This window comes from Myxocyprinus asiaticus, chromosome 12 (genome assembly GCF_019703515.2).
Source record: "Myxocyprinus asiaticus isolate MX2 ecotype Aquarium Trade chromosome 12, UBuf_Myxa_2, whole genome shotgun sequence".
Lineage (NCBI taxonomy): Eukaryota > Metazoa > Chordata > Actinopteri > Cypriniformes > Catostomidae > Myxocyprinus > Myxocyprinus asiaticus.
The window spans coordinates 23,762,118-23,778,369 of record NC_059355.1 but is presented as its reverse complement, the minus strand read 5'-3'; the positions used below and the strand labels follow the sequence as shown (position 1 = coordinate 23,778,369).

Genomic DNA, 16,252 nt, shown 5'->3' with positions numbered 1-16,252 from the left:
ACACTGTAATTGAATGGCTATAAAATAAAATATGGCTCAGCTTTAATATTAGAACAATAAGGCATCTGCTACTGCAAGTAATAAACTATTAAGAGATGATGCCCAGATATCAAGCGCCCATTGACACAATGCTAAATCAAAGTTGTTGCGTCAAACCTTAATGGCATTGAATTAACATTACAAGAGGATGTTCATTCTGCATTACTTTTGTTGAAACTACATGGAAATTTCAACCAAACATCAGTATATACTTTATTGAATTAACATGGCAATCTGATGTTGATTCTACATCACCTTTGTACCTGCGTTAGTGTTGAAACGACATTGAAGTATCAAAGACTCAAGACATTTGGCAAAAAACTGTTTTATAAAAACAACTTTCACATAGTTTATACAGCTTATTTATCTTCCTCACAAAAGTAATAACAGTAAAAATGAAAGGTTGTTGCTGGAGGCACCAGAGGAGCTGCTCCCACACTCATTTGCTGAATCAAGTCATCTAAAACAGAATAGAACAAAAAGAAGAAAAAAAAAAAAAAAAGGAAAAAAAAAACAGTACGATTAAGATCAACGGAATGGAATAGAAATGTCATTTGTCCTGTGGTGTCACTTTTGACAATTGATCTGGTTGGCTAGTCCAGTCCTAGGGACCCCAAGTCCTGCACATTTTGGATGTCTCCCTTGTTGAATACACCTGATTCCACTCGTTGTTAGTAGAGGCTCTCAGACCTTAATTGGTGTCAGAACAGAAAAACATCCAAAATGTGCAGTGTGGCAACAGACAATTATGAAATAAAATTCAACATGAAAAGTCGCTTAAAGTTGGCTAGTTCACCTAGCAATAGTACCTAGTCACTTCATTTTGGTATTTTATGGCAGTTCACACAATGCTGGGTATAAACAAACTGTTATAAAACTATTCATTAATGATCAGTTTGCCACAATCCATCATTGAAACATTGTTATACAAATTCAGTCCTTTCCTTACCTGATATAACTCCAAAGATGTGAGGCACTAGGTTGGTCCTTTCCAGATCCCAGGTGATCACACGGTCAACCACACATCAATGTATTTTTAAAATCACTCCATCATGGGGTGCTTCTTATTTCCTTAAATGTGTATCATTATTTTATTGTATTATTATTATTATTTTTAAGTATTTAAATACATGAAATTTTCTAAGAAAGAAGTTTATTAGATGAAAAAAAAAAATAGCATGAAGCATTTTAACAGCATGGTCACGAAACAGTGGAAGTGCCGCCCACCCAAAGTCTCCACCTTTTTATAGGCATGAGTACTAGAAATCCCCAATCAGCTACAGCTGGATAAGTCTTAATTGTAGCAGCATATTGGATGAGCCTATATTTGCAGTAGAGTTCGACAGAGTAGTTTCAACACATGCTTTACAATTGCGGAATAAAAATAAATAAAGTAGTACATGTGTCAAATAGAATATCCTCGCTCTCTCAAGTGTCAATTCTAAATGACGTCAATCACTGATGATTTTGCTCAGAATGCATTACTACTGTACTTTAAGGAATATGCCATAATGTTATTTGAACTTTTTTCAATGAAGACATTCCTAATAAATCTTGATAAAACAATATGCATTTTTAAGAGGCCTATGTGGAAATGCTTCTTCAAAGTATTTACACACTTTTTAAAATTAATGTATTTAACAACTGTCAGCAATAGAATCCAAGAAATCATGCCAGAGAATTTGTGTGAGTGCATCAGGTGGTTCAACAAATAAAACTTCGTAAAGAAAGCATCTGTGTTTTCTCGTTTACCAGAAAGCTTCAATTAGAGTATTGAGAAGCACACAGGATCTTGTGGTCATCATCTACAAATCAACGTTAGTTCAGTGTCACTGTCATCACCCTTGTGCGCTGTTAGCTTACATCAAAATTTCAGTGTGGATCTAACATATGTTTAACATTGAAATTTCAATCACAACTAAACTGAAAAATCAACATTGTATCAATGTCACCTTGCTATCTGGGTAAGACTTCTTTATAGGATTCACCTGTGTTTTCTCACTAACGAGGAAGCATCAATTAGAGCACTGAGAAGCATGCTTGATCTTGTGGTCATCAACTACAAATCAATGTTTTCCATCCAAGGTTTTTTTTTTTTTGTGACAAAAAGGTGTAGCACATCAAAAAGTTTACCAATATAGCTGATGGAAATGCAAATTATCGCTAGAATTTCACAAGTGTTGACATAATATTTTTCCTTTTAACTCTAGCGCATAAACTCTATGTCGATACTTCAAATGCCATGAAAAACTGGTTTGGAAACACTTTTTATTGAGAACTGACATTAACGCAAAAATATAGTGTCACATAACAGAATTTACCCCAATCGTTAGCCTGTGTTAATCATGACAACATGGTTGAAAGCCAATTTATTGTACATGAAGCATTACTCGCACTGTTATGGACTGGTCTTAACGGCATACCTGCACAGATCCGATGCTGCAAAACACATCTGCATCACGACACTTCCAGGAGTGCCAACACAAATATCTCTAATGCCTCTGTCATCGACAAATGCACAGAGAAAAAATGAATGGCCAATTTAATTTAATCATGGTAGCCATCCGTTTATTTATTAAAGTTGCTTTTCCACACCATTCAAAATAATAGACGGCAGTCATGGAATTAGCCAACAATACAAAAAACATATAATTTCTATGCACAAAGATGATTTAAATTAAAAAATAAATACACAATATTAGGAGAAAAACATCAGTGTGCTTTTTTGGAACACTAACATAGCCCAATTCTATATAATTATTGTTTAGTTTTTGGAAAAACATTGTATTAAATCAAATAAATTATCAAATGAATAAAGCATTAAATTAAACAAATAAATTACCAAATGAAAAAATAATATTGTTAGGCCTATATAATTGCCTTGTCTTTACACAAACTTGAATTAGCCTTACCCTGTTCTGTAGACCAAACAAGTTGGCTGAATGACATTCTCAGAATGTTCTACACTTTTTTCAAGACTATAAACTATATCAGAACAATTTGTCCAATGCTGAGTTCACTTTCAGAAAACTAGCTTTTGAACATTTTAAAACTTTTAAATATTTTAAATCTAACCCTCTTTACCGCGGATCGCATTTGCTGAGCTTCTTCAGAAAGTGTAAATTGCATTATGATGCTAAAATTAATTTTAGATGACAATCAAGTTCAGTTGTTCGTTAAAAGTTGCTGGACAAATATGCGGGACATAATGCAGTTGTGATGCCAATGCTTTAGATTAGATGATTGTTCAAAATAGCTTATTGAATATCAAGAATGTATCATATGTAAACCCTGATATTACACCACATCAGTTTTTCTTTAATAGCTGTGCACGCAGCATAAACACATCGATGGATTGTCCTTATACTAAGACTGAAGGTTTCCCCTACTACTTGGTGCAGGTTGCCAGCTTGAACAGGGCCATGACGATTCACTTTTGGGTCGGAACCGGTGGCAACCTGCGATAGGCACCCTATCAGAAGGGCAGCTGCTCCCTTTTGATTGCAATTCCTCATCTTCTGATTGCATTTTGTTGTGAAATTAAAATGACAGTAAGCTGGCTGATTTCAATTAATTGTCTCAATACTCTCCCCATTTTACCAAAACTCAGGGGGAAAAAAAATTGGGACATCTGGGAGGCAATAGGATTCACAATATTTCTGTATAGAAATGGCTTAAGGGCAGATTTATTTTGTGATAAACCAAAACTTATGTGACAAAGTGTTTTGTTTTTTTAGGCATTATGTCATCACGCACACCATTTCTATCGATAAAAGGCCATTTGAATGGAAACAGGTAGAAGACGGCAAATTGTGTCATTTTTTTACGCATTTTCACTTTGATGATAATACAACAGCGCAAAAAGTGGATGGAAACTAGGTCATCACCCATGTGCGCTGTTGGATTTCATTGACATTTAAATGTTGATCCAACATACTTTAAACATTTGAAATTTCAATCTCAACTAAAATTATGGTTTGGACAGTAAATCAACATTGTATCAATGTCACATTGCTATCTGGGTGAGGAGCAGTACCAGCTCAAAACTTAATAATAATGTAATAATAGAAAAAAGGTGTCATTTCTAAACCTTCCTACAGTCTCTGAAGGTGTAGGCCATTGAAAAAACAGAAAGAAGAGGGAGTTTATGGTGCGGAATTCTCCTGACATCTTCATACTGGCAGTGGAGTTATTGTGCTTGAGAGTGTTAGTACATAAAGCAGATACAACTCACTCTGCTGCCGAAACCACTTACTTTGTTTCCTTTTCTCGCTCCATTATTCAAGCTTTTAATCCTGGTGCTGTTTACCTGTTGTTTAAATCAACATGTGGCTGAAGGGACCTGCTGGGAACCTTTACAGATATTTAGCTGCCCCAAATTTATAGGCTGTATCTGTCTCGCGCTCTCTCCCTGACACACTGTTGCACAATCTGTTTTCTACCCTCTAAAAGTCTGCATTCACACTAAAATAAAACTCATAAAGTTTAACTCCGTGTTAGTTTACAGACATAAAAACAAAATATATGGTTGCAAATGTTGTATATTAACTCAAGGAAAAGCACATTAAAAAATTGTTAACTCAAACATGTATATTCGTGCAAATCTATCCATCCATACACCCTATTCTTGCAGTTGTGAAATTGTGATATTTGAGACTTAAAGTTAGGTTACTCACAGCATAGTCATACAACGTGTTCCATATGTCTCTGTTTGACAAAAACATGACTGTAAATGTGATTTTGCTTCTCTCTCCTGCAGAGCGCACCATGGCCAGACACGAGGTGCAAGAGGTGGAGCAGAGACAGATGCGGGACAACCTACGGGACTCTCCAGCGTTGGCTGATAGTGACGATCTGGTTATCATCTATAACCGGGTGCCCAAGACTGCAAGCACCTCCTTCACCAACATCGCATATGACTTGTGCGGGAAGAACCGCTTTCATGTTCTCCACATCAACACAACCAAAAACAACCCAGTCATGTCCCTACAGGACCAGGTAACATGGCCATTAAATCGCACACACCCAGGGGGGTTGATACTTTATTGAAGCATGGTATCTGTATAATGCAGGGGTACCCAAACTTTTTGCTGCCAGGGCCAGGTCACTCAGCTATGTTTTCATGGGGGGGCCAGACTGTGCCTTTGTTTTTTGTTTGTTTTTGTAACAGAGATTATTCTTCTGCTTTTTTTATATGGATTAATTTTACAATTAAAATCAATTTGCAGAACATGATTTAAAAAATCTGTGTGAAATATTTTAGCCTGCTTCATCTCACATCAGTAGATCCATCCATTGGCTCAAAGAACTTGTAATGAAACAACATACATTTTCTTTAGCAGCTATACTGTAGAAGAAAAAATTATCTGAGAATGTTGAATATAATATAAAAAATACTAATATTTAAAATATCTAAAAATCCTTTAAAAAAAGATGCATTCACCTGAGAAGCAGCATATAATATATTTAGACTTGCCTTTAGAGATTAGATCTTTAATATAAGTATATTTTGTCTTTACTGCACTCACAGAAGTGTAAACAAGTGAAAAAATACACTTATATAAAAAATACACTTATTTAAGAGACATTCTTTAAATAATTTTCATTAAATAAGTCTAAATATCTTATATGTTGCTTCTCAAGTAAATGTATCTTGTTTTAAGGATTTTTGGACCATTTTAAATGGAAAACAAGACAGAACCACTTGATAACAATATGTTGTTTTGCGGTGAATTTCTTTACTGTATTAAACTTTATAAAAAGTATTTTTTTCCCTTTAATTCAGTGAATGTCATTTAGAGGTATTTTTAAAAGATGATTTTGTAATCTTTATTGTATGCACGCTTAAATACAACCTTTTAAGTCAGGGCACAAGCTGAATAATCGGTTAATTGCTAATGATTAATTGTTGCAGTAATCGCAGTATAGTCGAATAATCGTTCTAATAATCATTAGATTAATCGATTATCAAAATAATCGTTAGTTGCAGCCCTACTGCAGTGTTTAAGCATCATAAGCATTTCCCCACAAATGACAACAAAGCATATCTATTAGTGCCTATCTATTAGTATCTATCGGTATCGCCGTATATGCGCAGATATGAAAACTTTTTTTCAGAACATATAATGCAGAAAACAATGCTTTAGAATTGATGTCATTACGTAGTTTGTCCAGCAGAGCATGCTCCGACTCCATTGTTTACAGAGCTGAGCTGACGGTGGCTCTGCAGACAGGGCGGAGTTAAGCGGTGCGGTGTTAAGCGATGTCTTCACGGTAAGTTGCTAACTAGTTTTTGAAATACATACTGGAAAGTTAATAAACAATGGCCCCATCATTTTGCCTTTTCAATATAACTAATATAATGTTAACCCTGTCCCTGACAACCATGTCACTCATATCTGTTTGCTGTTAGCCAGCTATAGTTTGTTAGTGCAGTAAGTAATGTAGCAGATTGAAAGGTAAACATCAGAGCATCTTTTTGCAGCTCAGTAGATAACGGTGCGGTGGTGAATTGTGTCTGTTGAGTGTTGATTTCATGCTACGCTGTTACCTAGTTGGTGAGACGGAATGCTGGTCCATCTTTTACTCTCCGTGACGAGCTTATAGCTAACTAGCTAACCACAAAGCTACTTTCATTACTTGTCAGCTGAGTGGAAGCTAATGTGTAAACATGTATTCACCAAACTGTTTAGTTCAGGATTCACAGTTTGGTACCCCCTTCAACCGAACAATTCCAGTTGTTGCATTTATAAAATGTCATATTTAAAAGTCTGGTTTTCTACCTTTTGAAAGTTTCCCCTGAACTTGTATAGCAGAATACGGTGTAACACCGCTGCTTTTCTGTTTATCTTGACTCGGCTGTATTAATATAGTCAGCATTTGACTGATACTAAACAGTACTGATGTTTATTTAGCTATTTATTTTATTTTTATGTAGAATGTAAAGAATGTATTCTTTATTTTAATGGTCAGCAACTAACTGATACTAAACATACAGTACTGATGTTTTTTTTAAGCTGTTTATTTTATTTTTATTTATTCTTTATTTTCTCAGTGTTCATTTCTAGAATTTGTTGACAATGTATAATAATAATGTAAAATATTCTTTGATAAAAATATTTGTTTAAGAAAGCAGCCTTCTGAGTATCTTTGCATAGTCATATCGGTGCAAAATCAGTGAACAATCCACATAGAAAAAATATCTGTTTTCATTCCAGCTCAAAAATTAACTATATCGGCCACCATATCAGTAATCGGCGAATTTTCCCCCTCTAAAATCGGTATCGGTCTCAAAAAATCCCATATCGGTCGGGCTCTAATATCTATCATATTGTGAACTGCTGAGCATGACTTTTTATCAAGCTATACAAAAAAGACAATATTAGCCTAAGAAATAATTGAGTTTCAATAAAGTCTGTATGCCATTGTAATAATTTGTTTATCTCTCCATTTTATTCATAATTCATCAGGCCCATTTTCTTGTTGAATGAAACGTTCATATCTCTCATCTCCATCTCTCTAGAGCTCCATCTGACATAAGCAGGTATTTTCTCTGCCATCTGGTATATTATCTATATTTAATATTTGTATATAATCTGTTTTCAATATACATCATAACTATTTATGCAGCACAGTTTTCTTTCATAACTGGTAACATTTTCAATACATCTTGTCAACTTTAAACGGCCATTTTTAAGGTAACTGATGAGTTTAGACTTTTACTTGAGATATTTCACACAAAAATGAAAACTGTCATTACTTACCTTCATGCTGTTGCAAACCTGTATGACTTTTTTATTTCAGTGGATATCAAAAGGAGATATTAGGGAGTTTCAGTCACCATTTACTTTCATTGAATGAAAAAAAGACTAAACGTTTTGCTTAACATCTCTTCTTTTTTGTTCCACGGCAGAGAAAAATTCATACAGACTCTAGCGTGAGCAGTGATGACAAATTTCATTTTTAAATGAACTGCTATTTAACTACCTGTTAAAGTATTTGTTAAAGGTATCTGCCAAGAAAAAATATATAAATGTTATTCAGCACGTTAGACCTTATTCACAGCAGCGCCATCTTTGATTTTTAATGGGAATGACAACGAGGCTGTGAGGGATAGACGCACAGTCTCTTCAGTGGGCTATACTGCAGTTTAAAGTGTTTTTGGATCGTTCCGCGTTCAAAACACTGAAAAAATATATTTTCAAGGATACTTCCGTAGACAAAAAACTTTGTGGAAAATCAGATGGGATCTAGGAGCTTTATACAGCTTTATACCATGCATGCCATTGAAGAGATGGTAAGTCTATCCCTCACAGCCTCGTTTCCATTCCCATTAAAATCAAACATGGCACTACTGTGAATAAGGTCTGTAGACCAATCCTCTTGTTTACAAAAATGTCAGCACATGCACAGAAAGTGGTGGCAGAAAGCCCGCTGACTGTTGTTAGATTTGACAGATTAGAGGATTAGATGAAAGTATGACACAAAACCATCATAAATACAAACATGTTCTTAGCGATACAATTACTGTAATGATATGAGTTAATAACAAACATGTAATCATGTTCGCTATAAGTTTTTGCTGCAAAGTTGTGAGTTGAAATGATCTCCTCAGTCCAGTCAGCTCTGTTGATGGCTTGAAGCCACAGCAGTCAACGTGAGCCCAATGTAATCCAATAAAAGTTTACATTTTGTGCATGGTTTTTGCCACTACGTCCGTTTTTGATATAAGCGGTGATGTTGCCAAAGCATTGGTCTATAGCGTCACGTCTTACTGGAAAGCCAAGTAACAAAAGAGAAGGGTCACAATATAGGCTACATACTTTAGGCTACATGCATTCTTAATGAATTCATTTAGAGTTTAAATGTTGTATTAACTTGTTTTAAAAAAGAAAACACATAAATGCACAATAAAATAAAAAAAAAACATGTCCAGAGACATCCAAGTAGCCTCAGTGGTTTGGTATTTACCTGCTAATGAATTATTTAATGTGTTTTTTTATTATTGCGAAAGTGGTCTTAAATTTTTCTTTTGTTTGGTCTTAAAGTCTTAAAACGTCTTAAATTTAATTCCTTCGAACCTGCAGATACCCTGGCATTCAGTTCCTTCATAAATTAGACGTCTCATCTCGTTCAGACTCAAACGACAGACTCAAACCTCAGTGAAGGGGTGTATTCGTTTAGCGGGTGAAACCAATGATATACTCCTTAACAGCCCGCACTCGAATGCTATTGGCTCAGGTTATAGTCAGTTTTACAAGCATGAAAAGCCACCAAAGCAATCTCACTGTTCCAGTGCGGGCTGGTCAAAATGTGTGAAAGCCATGGTTCAGCGGGCCGGTCAAAACATTTCGGAGGGCCGTATTCAGCCCATTGGCCGTATTTTGGGGACCCCTGGTGTAATGCATCCACACGTACTGTAGGCCAAGGTTGTTTTCAGAATGGATTACTAAATTATACTGCCTACTATTAAAAAAAAACAAAAACAAAAAAAGTTTTCCAACGCTAACATACTTGGTGTATGCAACGATAAACATTTCAGAGAGTGTGCTGCAGAGTTGCATGTTTATTTTGGGGTGTGACATTCAGTTATCATCTAGGACATTTTTTGAAACATTGAATGATTTTGTACATTTTGTGAATATTATACGGTATTGTGCATTTTTAAATATAATTTGTGTGTTAAAAGAAATGCTGTATAAAAAACTTTTGGCAGTCCAGTCATGTAATGAGTAAAGTGTAAGACGTGGTAGATATTAAGTCATTAATTACAGTGAAGATTTCATTGTGGGATACGTTCAGTGTTGGGAGGGTTACTTTTAAATGTATTCCACTACAGATTACAGAATGCACACTATAAAATGTAATTTGCAGTGCATTCTGTTAGATTATTCAAGGTCAGTAATGTAATCTAATTACTTCGGATTACTTCAGAACAGAATTCTTTTCACTTGTTTTGACTATAAACAAGTTAATAACAAGTGAAAAAAAAAATCTGCCATTACAGTAAGACACAATTCACTTTATAATAAAATTTATAGAATCCATGATGTTATTGAATATATTTATTAAATCTGTTCTATTAAATCTGTTATATTAAAAATACATTGTCCAAAAAAATCCTAAATATCTTATGCTGTGTTGCTTCTAAAACAATTTTAAGTAAATATTCTGTATCAATAATGTTTTAAGGATTTTTAGATATTTTTATTGGAAAACAATACAATAAATATTATCAAGAATACGATTTTTGTTGTACAACTTTGCCCTAATATCAAAGGTCTTATTAGAAGGTGTATATATATATATATATATATATATATATATATATATATATATATATATATATATATATATATATACTGTGTGTGTGTGTGTGTATATATATATATATATATATATATATATATATACTGTGTATATATATATATATATATATATATATATACTGTGTGTGTATATATATATATATATATACTGTGTGTGTATATATATATATATACTGTGTGTGTGTATATATATATATATATATATATATATACATATACATATATATATATATATATATATATACACTATATTGCCAAAAGTATTCGCTCACCTGCCTTTAGACGCATATGAACTTAAGTGACATCCCATTCTTAATCCATAGGATTTAATATGATGTCAGCCCACCCTTTGCAGCTATAACAGCTTCAACACTTCTGGGAAAGCTTTCCACAAGGTTTAGGAGTGTGTTTATGGGAATTTTTGACCATTCTTCCAGAAGCGCATTTGTGAGGTCAGACACTGATGTTGGACGAGAAGGCCTGGCTCACAGTCTTCGCTCAAATTCATCCCAAAGGTGCTCTATCGGGTTGAGGTCAGGACTCTGTGCAGGCCAGTCAAGTTCTTCCACACCAAACTCGCTCATCCATGTCTTTATGGACCTTGCTTTGTGCATTGGTGTGCAGTCATGTTGGAACAGGAAGGGGCCATCCCCAAACTGTTCAAACAAAGTTGGGAGCATGGAATTGTCCAAAATCTCTTGGTATGCTGAAGCATTCAGAGTTCTTTTCACTGGAACTAAGGGGCCAAGCCCAGCTCCTGAAAAACAACCCCACACCATAATCCCTCCTCCACCAAACTTCACAGTTGGCACAATGCAGTCAGACAAGTACCGTTCTCCTGGCAACCGCCAAACCCAGACTCGTCCATCAGATTGCCAGATGGAGAAGCGTGATTCGTCACTCCAGAGAACGCATCTTCACTGCTCTAGAGTCCAGTGTCGGCGTGCTTTACACCACTGCATCCGATGCTTTGCATTGCACTTGGTGATGTATGGCTTGGATGCAGCTGCTCGGCCATGGAAACCCATTCCATGAAGCTCTCTACGCACTGTTCTTGAGCTAATCTGAAGGCCACATGAACTTTGGAGGTCTGTAGCGATTGACTCTGCAGAAAGTTGGTGACCTCTGCGCACTATGCACCTCAGCATCCGCTGACCCCGCTCTGTCATTTTACGTGGCCTACCACTTCGTGGTTGAGTTGCTGTCATTCCCAATCGCTTCCACTTTGTTATAATACCACTGACAGTTGACCGTGGAATATTTAGTAGCGAGGAAATTTCACAACTGGACTTGTTGCACAGGTGGCATCCTATCACAGTACCACGCTGGAATTCACTGAGCTCCTGAGAGCGGCCCATTCTTTCACAAATGTTTGTAGAAGCAGTCTGCATGCCTAGGTGCTTCATTTTATACACCTGTGGCCATGGAAGTGATTGGAACACCTGAATTCAATTATTTGGATGGGTGAGCGAATACTTTTGGCAATATAGTGTATATATAATATATATATATATATATATAATATATATATATATATACTGTATATATATATATATATATATATATATATATATATATATATATATATATATATATATATATATATATAAAACGTGGAATATCTTGATAGAAAAAATACAATCATGCCTGGTAACAGGTGCATGTAAAAAGGCTAGAAATTGCATTTTAGCTTAGGATAAAGATTAATGTTGTGGGATTGCAAATTTAAGTGTCACGATAAGATCAGGTGGTCCACTGTCTTTCAAATAACATCACATGAAAAACTAAAGTGTTGCACACTGGATTGGGTTTTCAAAGTATTTGGTATTGTGATTCTGTGAGAGTCTACACATGGCTGCATCCAGTTCGTCCACTTGAACAAGAGTGTATGTGAATGAAAACTTGTTTCTCATGTAACTAAGGCTATCACCTTTTGTCTGTGATGGCTCTAGGCGCCCCAGCCCTATTCTGTGAATTGGTGGCCATTGTTCTTGATTCAATCAATGTCTGGGTCAAATGTAAATGCATTGCCATAGGTATGGACCCTTCCTTATTTCTATGATAATGAAGTCATCTGTAGTTATGCTAACTGGATTAGGGCTAGTAGAATTCCGAGTCTTCACCCATTGGATGTTTTGGTTTCACCTGAATGCTTTGTAACCACATGGAAATACTGCCCCCGAATGCCTATAAAATTCAATGTATGCCTCCCTAAGTCATACTTGAAGACTGCTGCGCGAGAGCACGTTCTGACGCTCCTGATCTTCTACAATAAAGAATCCTACTGAAGCTTTACCCAAGTCTTCTGGTCTTTTCTGAGAGTTTCCAACAATGTTCACATGACAATTTACACAAGGTTAACTATTTCTGCTTCTCCAAACTTACTTTAAAAGCCCACAGAGTGTATATCACAACAACTTTTTCTGATCGTATGTGGATTCTGTCTTTTAAAGGGGTCATGATATTCTCTTTATTTATAATTTTATTATCTTCCCTGAGGTCCACTTATAATGTCAGTGAAGTTTTTTTGCACCATAACGGTCATAATTTAGTAATATATGATCTTTTTCCACCCTGTCTCTGGCCCTCTGTCTTAAAGCTCGGTTTAAAGCTATCTGGCCCTTTAAGACGCTCACTGTTCTGATTGGCTAACTTCGTGCAGTCCCTCAAATGCAGCCATATTTGAAACTCAATCTAAAGAAAATGAACAAACTTTACATTATAGTTCATAAAACTACATTTCAGTGTTAACATAACGTACTGCCAACATATTTAATCTCAATGTATCAAAATGTTCACTCAAGCACATTAACTGTCAAACAGTCATGATATTTGAAACATTTGTGAATGAAACTGTTTACTCATGGGTCTGGTAGTGTTTAACTGCCACATCTTTCAGCTCCTTTGTAAAGCTTGAATCATATAGTGACTGGTTCACAAGCAATCCACTCTGAAATGAGCCAAAAACATACAATCCATGTTGAAATGTTCTGAATACATAAGTGTAATACAGTCCATGGTGATGTTGGGTGCTTCAATAGGCCAAAGCAGAGACGCAGGTCTTTACAGGAGCGACATCTCACGTCTGCCATGTTTGTTTACACACAGAACTGCATGTGTTTCTCCCAGTCAGTGGCTGCAGCTGAATGAGACAAGTTTTTAAAAGTTGCGCTTGTACCTCTCTTAAAACGCACCACACATCGCTGGGAACTCATCAAAACAATCGAAGATGTCCATATAGTGCATGCTTACAAAAGACCAACAATTAAATATAGCACAGATGGGTGCAAAAATGATCCTGGGTACCTTCAAAACAACAGGAAACAGTGCAGCTGAATGAAGCACAATGGAGGTCTCCTATATAGAGTTCGAACTTGATATTGCATCTTTTAAAAGCGGCGTAAGATGCATGATAATGGTCAAAGCCGTTCATCTAGTGTAGAAAAACATTTAAATCCAGATAGGCACATGAAGGTGTCCTGTGTAAGTCCACTTTGGTGTAGATGAATCTCCCATGACAGGCCTTCTCTCCTCTTCATCTGTGACTGACTGTGAACACCAGTGGGCGGGGCCAATGGTGCAGTGACTCAAAATAGGCATTGATGTCTTGCTGGAGGCAGTCATATGCAGATGTATTTGGTCCTTGTGACGTCACAAGTTCCACAAATTCCAAATGCCCCGTTTCTACAGCCTGGTTTAAATAAATGCTATTTTTCTATTAAGGAGGAAGTTTTCAGTTCTGAAACTTACAGTATGTATTTATAGCACAATGACCTCTTATATGTCAAAAGCTCAAGGAAAATTTGATTCCTCATGTCATGACCCCTTTCATGACTTTATATCCACCTTTTCACTCATAACAGCGTGAAAGCGCTCTGCTCATATAAATGGAAAACACTATAAGATTGTCTCCTTGTTTGAAAGGAAAACATCATAAAGTGTTTCACTGCTATTCAAACAATCCTCGGATCGCATCATTTACAGTATATGGATAAATGTTTTCCAACTGAAAAGACTAAATATTAAAAGAAAATGACAATAAAATGCAAAGTAATCTCTTCATCAATCAAAATGCTTCTTGACATTAACTGTATTCTGATTACTAAAGACATTAATTGTAACCATAGTGGAATACAGTTACTTATATTTTGTGTTTTAAATATGTAATCCCATTACATGTATTCTGTTACTCCCCAAACCTGGATACAGTTTCCACCCAGTGTACAGTGATGTACACTGCACATTAGGAGTGAAAAAAAAATTATTCTGTTACAAATCGCGATTCTCGAGACGAACGATTTTAAAATGGCCTCCCTGATGAAAAAAAATTACACGTTTAGCTTAATGCTGATACAATGATTGATTGATAAATATAGGAAGCTATATTTGTGCAGGTTTTGTCTCTTTAATTCTTTACGTTCAGTCCTTTAATGCACTGCTGTTGCAGCCATCAAAGTGTCGCTTGTTCACTGTTGGACTTCAAATCCTCGGCTGTGATCAGTGTTCCTGTTATTAGGCATAAACCACAGGTTTTTTTTGTCAGGTGCTGTGGAGAGTATTTTTTTTTTTTTTTTTTTAGGAGTCATTCTGCAGATTTTGTCTTGACACTGCTTTAAGAAATAGTTTAGCTGTAAAAAGGCTTATCAGACTGTTGGATGCCGTGAACTACATGTTGTGCCCCTGTAATATTTATAATCCAACAGCGGTGCACTTCTGAATGCGCAGAGAGGATCGCCCTATGTCATGAGCTCCTGTTACATTGAAGCGTGTCATACTGGATGTGTTTAAGCGCATTAAAGTGCACCATTCTACTCAGACAGCACACTGACTGGACGATTGGTAGTTTTGCACATCCCTACCTTGTACCAGCAAATTCTGTAATACAGGGTGAAACAAATGTCATTTCAGACACAATTGTTGTTCAATAGACATTTCTTGTGGAGAAAAAGGAGTTAATTCAGCGAAATATATGAAAACAGCAAATCACAATACTTACAGAATCACAGTACTTTAACAATCGCAATATTTATCGAATCGGCAAGTAAATGTCATTGTAATATCGAATCTGGAGGACTGTGGCAATTCCCAGCCCTACTGCATATTTGGCATATGTATATGTCATCCAGGTATTCCATGCCTCTTATGCACATTATACAATAATAATAATAATATACACTCTTTGTAATATATTATTATATATTAATTCAAGTAGTATGCTGTTCGGAACAAAGCTCTTGTGTAGTCTGCCTCTTTATTAGAGTAGTATAGTGAAGGCAGGCAGGAAATTTTTGGGGATGGGATCAGGACATCTGGTCGTGTTCCAAACTTGAGTATGCATCACCTGCATGAACTTCATTAGAGGTACCACCGGGTCATGGCACTCTGACCAAATGTATGTTTAAATTCAGCCAGTCCTTCAGCAAATATCAGGAAATTGATTAAAAATGTGCATTTAAAATAATAATTGTATTAGTTGCAAAAAAGCAACAACAAAAAAAGCAGAAGTATTCAAAAGTTAACTGGAAAGTATTTTTGCTTACAGCCTGTCAGAGTTTTAAAACTAGCTGCTCATTCTTAAACATGCTTACACTTTACAGTAATTAAATAGAATTGCCAAGTATAGCCTACTGCAGTGAATGTACCAGCTGGAATGCACATTTCACAGGCATGCTCAAAAGAAAGCTATTGTGCAGTTTGGAGCATAGTGCAGGGGTGTAGGGGACTTGTACTGATGGCAGTGTGATGCTCTTTTGCTCTCTGGCTTGCCATTTCATTCTCACTCTGACAGGCCAGGTGATGTCAGCACAGCGGCACTGTCTCTGCCACATGCTCCCTCTAACAAGCTGTCTCATCTCTGACTCTACCTCCATTATTCATAACCCTTT

The 16,252-nt window shown here is 36.0% G+C and overlaps 1 protein-coding gene across 1 annotated transcript in view; it reads left to right on the top strand.

Moving 5' to 3' along the window:
- The window catches only part of LOC127449636 (heparan sulfate 2-O-sulfotransferase 1), a 146,428-nt gene that overhangs the window by 112,560 nt on the left and 17,616 nt on the right, over positions 1-16,252 (top strand). Inside the window, exon 2 of the mRNA XM_051713170.1 lies at positions 4,799-5,037. Coding sequence (XP_051569130.1) covers positions 4,799-5,037 — 239 coding nt within the window. The remainder of the gene's footprint in view (positions 1-4,798; positions 5,038-16,252) is intronic.